General features: G+C 44.6%; 1 protein-coding gene across 2 annotated transcripts in view; it reads right to left on the bottom strand.

Moving 5' to 3' along the window:
- PSMD6 (proteasome 26S subunit, non-ATPase 6) overlaps nt 1-2,776 on the bottom strand; it is an 18,828-nt gene that overhangs the window by 2,631 nt on the left and 13,421 nt on the right. For both annotated transcript variants that reach the window (XM_004018345.5, XM_042236618.1), the window contains exon 6: nt 722-890. In XM_004018345.5, the coding sequence (XP_004018394.1) occupies nt 722-890 (169 nt within the window). The remainder of the gene's footprint in view (nt 1-721; nt 891-2,776) is intronic.

The raw sequence follows: 2,776 nt of genomic DNA, 5'->3' as shown, positions 1-2,776 counted from the left end.
TGGCTAAACAGAGTATGGTCTTTTAAAAATGAAATGCCTTAGAACGATTAGAAACTACTATATAAGCACCATGAGCCACTGCAGACTAATCCTCAACACTAATAGCTGAAGCTTGGGGGACCACTTCTAGCAAAATGCCACGTGGCCAGCGCCCCTCTGAATATCTACTTCGCCCCCGTCCCCTTGGTGTGTGACGACACACCCTGTTACCCGCAGGCTGCACATCCTCCAGTGCGCCCCCCCAGGCCCCGCACACCTATACCCGCCCGCCTCCCGCTAGGCTGCAGCTGTGCATCTCTCTGCACCATCTGATTATCGCCGTAGACTCACTTCTGTCTGAAATGACACATTTTTGTGCCCCCAAACTAGAATGAAACTCCATGAAGACAGACCTGGAATAATGCCAACCATACAGTAAGGGCTTAGTACCTATGTGATGAACCTTTGAATCAAAGGCTCAAAGTCTTCGATTTTTAGCAACCAAAAAATTGAAGACATTTTCACAAAAGGTAGGCCCTAACATGAAATGCAAGACAGTGAGTTTAGTCACTACTGTTGTAGCAGAGTGGATCTCAAAGGTGTAACAGAGACCACTTTGCTACCACAGCACCAAAGCAGAAATGCACAATGAGAAAATGTGCAAGTGGAGAAAGTACACCAGTTTACACATTCAAAGGTATAACTGTAAAGAATAAATTAACACGATGTTGTTCAAACTTACTGATCAATGAACTCCACACCAACGCCAAAAGCTTCTGCCATATAGCCCAGGGTTAACGACCTGTACGATTCCAGCAGCTGGCTGTACGCATGAATTCGCATTTCTCTTACATAGTAGCGATAATGAGGCGCAAAAAGCCAGTCCTTTTTCATTTCCTGTTCCACAACAGCTGCAATGAATAAGATGACAAATTATAACAACCTCCCTTTGGATAAACTGATAAACTAGAAGGTGGATTTATAACATGATAAAAATTAATAGCCTTGATCTGTAAAGTGTACATAGAATATTAATGAGCAATCCACAGAAGTACAATCATTTTCCTGAATAATAGTACCTATCACCACTCTAAGTAATGAGGATGTGGTGGGAAACCACAAGATAAGATCTCTGCTGCCACAGCAACTCAATTTCCAAAGGGAAGAAGGGATAAATGAATAAACAAGGTAGGCTCCTAAAATAATAACAAGCTCTGTGAAGAAAATAAAACTTGACTAGTGACGTGAATAGCGACCAAAGACTCAGAGCCACACAGATGCAGCGGCAGAGCCCGGCGGGTTCAGGGGGCAGCAGGGGACGGCTATGCAGACAGGGAAGGTGAGCATGGAAGAGTCAAGCGTATACTTATTTCTGGCTAGAACAGATACAAATCCTTGTAGAATTTCTCCTTTTTTGAGTTTTTGGGTGGGGTGGGGAGGCATTCAAACGTTACACTTTGGCAAGGTGGAGATGGACTCTTTTATTAGATATCCAGATTGAAGATCCCAAGGCTTGGGTCTGGTGCTCGCTGGCAGGCTTGGGGCTGGAGACTCCCATTTGGAAATCCCTGCCATGCATATGTACTTGGTAACAGAATACAGGTAGAGATAAGGGCAATGACCGTGCCTAGGCCAGTTAGCCACTGAAAGGCCTAACAAAGGATAAGGCACAGTGGAGAAAATACAGAATTCAATACGCGGACATACTAAGGTGCTGCAAAAAGGTTAGCTGGCAGTTCTGAGGAGGTCCACCTATTAGATCTGCCACTTCGTATACAGTGTCCAACGCATGCTGCAGCTCAGTCACTTCAGTCGTGTCTGACTCTGCGACCCCATGAATTGCAGCACGCCAGGCCTCCCTGTCCATCACCAACTCCCGGAGTTCACTCAAATTCACGTCCATCGAGTCAGTAATGCCATCCAGCCATCTCATCCTCTGTTGTCCCCTTCTCCTCCTGCCCCCAATCCCTCCCAGCATCAGAGTCTTTTCCAATGAGTCAACTCTTCGCATGAGGTGGCCAAAGTACTGGAGTTTCAGCTTTAGCATCAGTCCTTCCAAAGAACACTCAGGGCTGATCTCCTTCAGAATGGACTAGTTGGATCTCCTTGCAGTCCAATGGACTCTCAAGAATCTTCTCCAACACCACAGTTCAAAAGCATCAATTCTTTGGCGCTCAGCTTTCTTCACAGTCCAACTCTCACATCCATACGTGACCACTGGAAAAACCATAGCCTTGACTAAACAGACCTTTGTTGGCAAAGTAATGTCTCTGCTTTTGAATATGCTATCTAAAGGTTGGTCATAACTTTCCTTCCAAGGAGTAAGCGTCTTTTAATTTCATGGCTGCAGTCACCATCTGCAGTGATGTTCGAGCCCAAAAAGATAAAGTCTGACACTGTTTCCACTGTTTCCCATCTATTTCCCATGAAATGATGGGACCAGATGCTATGATCTTCATTTTCTGAATGTTGAGCTTTAAGCCAACTTTTTCACTCTCCTCTTTCACTTTCATCAAGAGACTTTTTAGTTCCTCAACACATAAGAGCCACTTAAAAATACTTACTGACCCAATGCCCAGCTATTTGTATGGAGACATGTATAAATACTCATTATATTTTAGGAGAAAAGCTACTTAAAAATCCTGAAAAGCTACTTAGAAACCTGCATGTAAAATACACCTGCGTATACTTAACAGTGCTTCATGCCTGTGTCTCTGGACACAGATTCCCTTGGAACCTGAGCTCAGCAGCTGCCTCAAGAGAAAGAGCCCAGGCAAGCCAAGGATAGAGCACCTCT

The sequence above is a fragment of the Ovis aries genome, chromosome 19, assembly GCF_016772045.2.
Source record: "Ovis aries strain OAR_USU_Benz2616 breed Rambouillet chromosome 19, ARS-UI_Ramb_v3.0, whole genome shotgun sequence".
In the NCBI taxonomy this organism is placed as follows: domain Eukaryota; kingdom Metazoa; phylum Chordata; class Mammalia; order Artiodactyla; family Bovidae; genus Ovis; species Ovis aries.
Note: the sequence above shows the minus strand (reverse complement) of the source record. Positions and strands in the feature narration are given on the sequence as shown.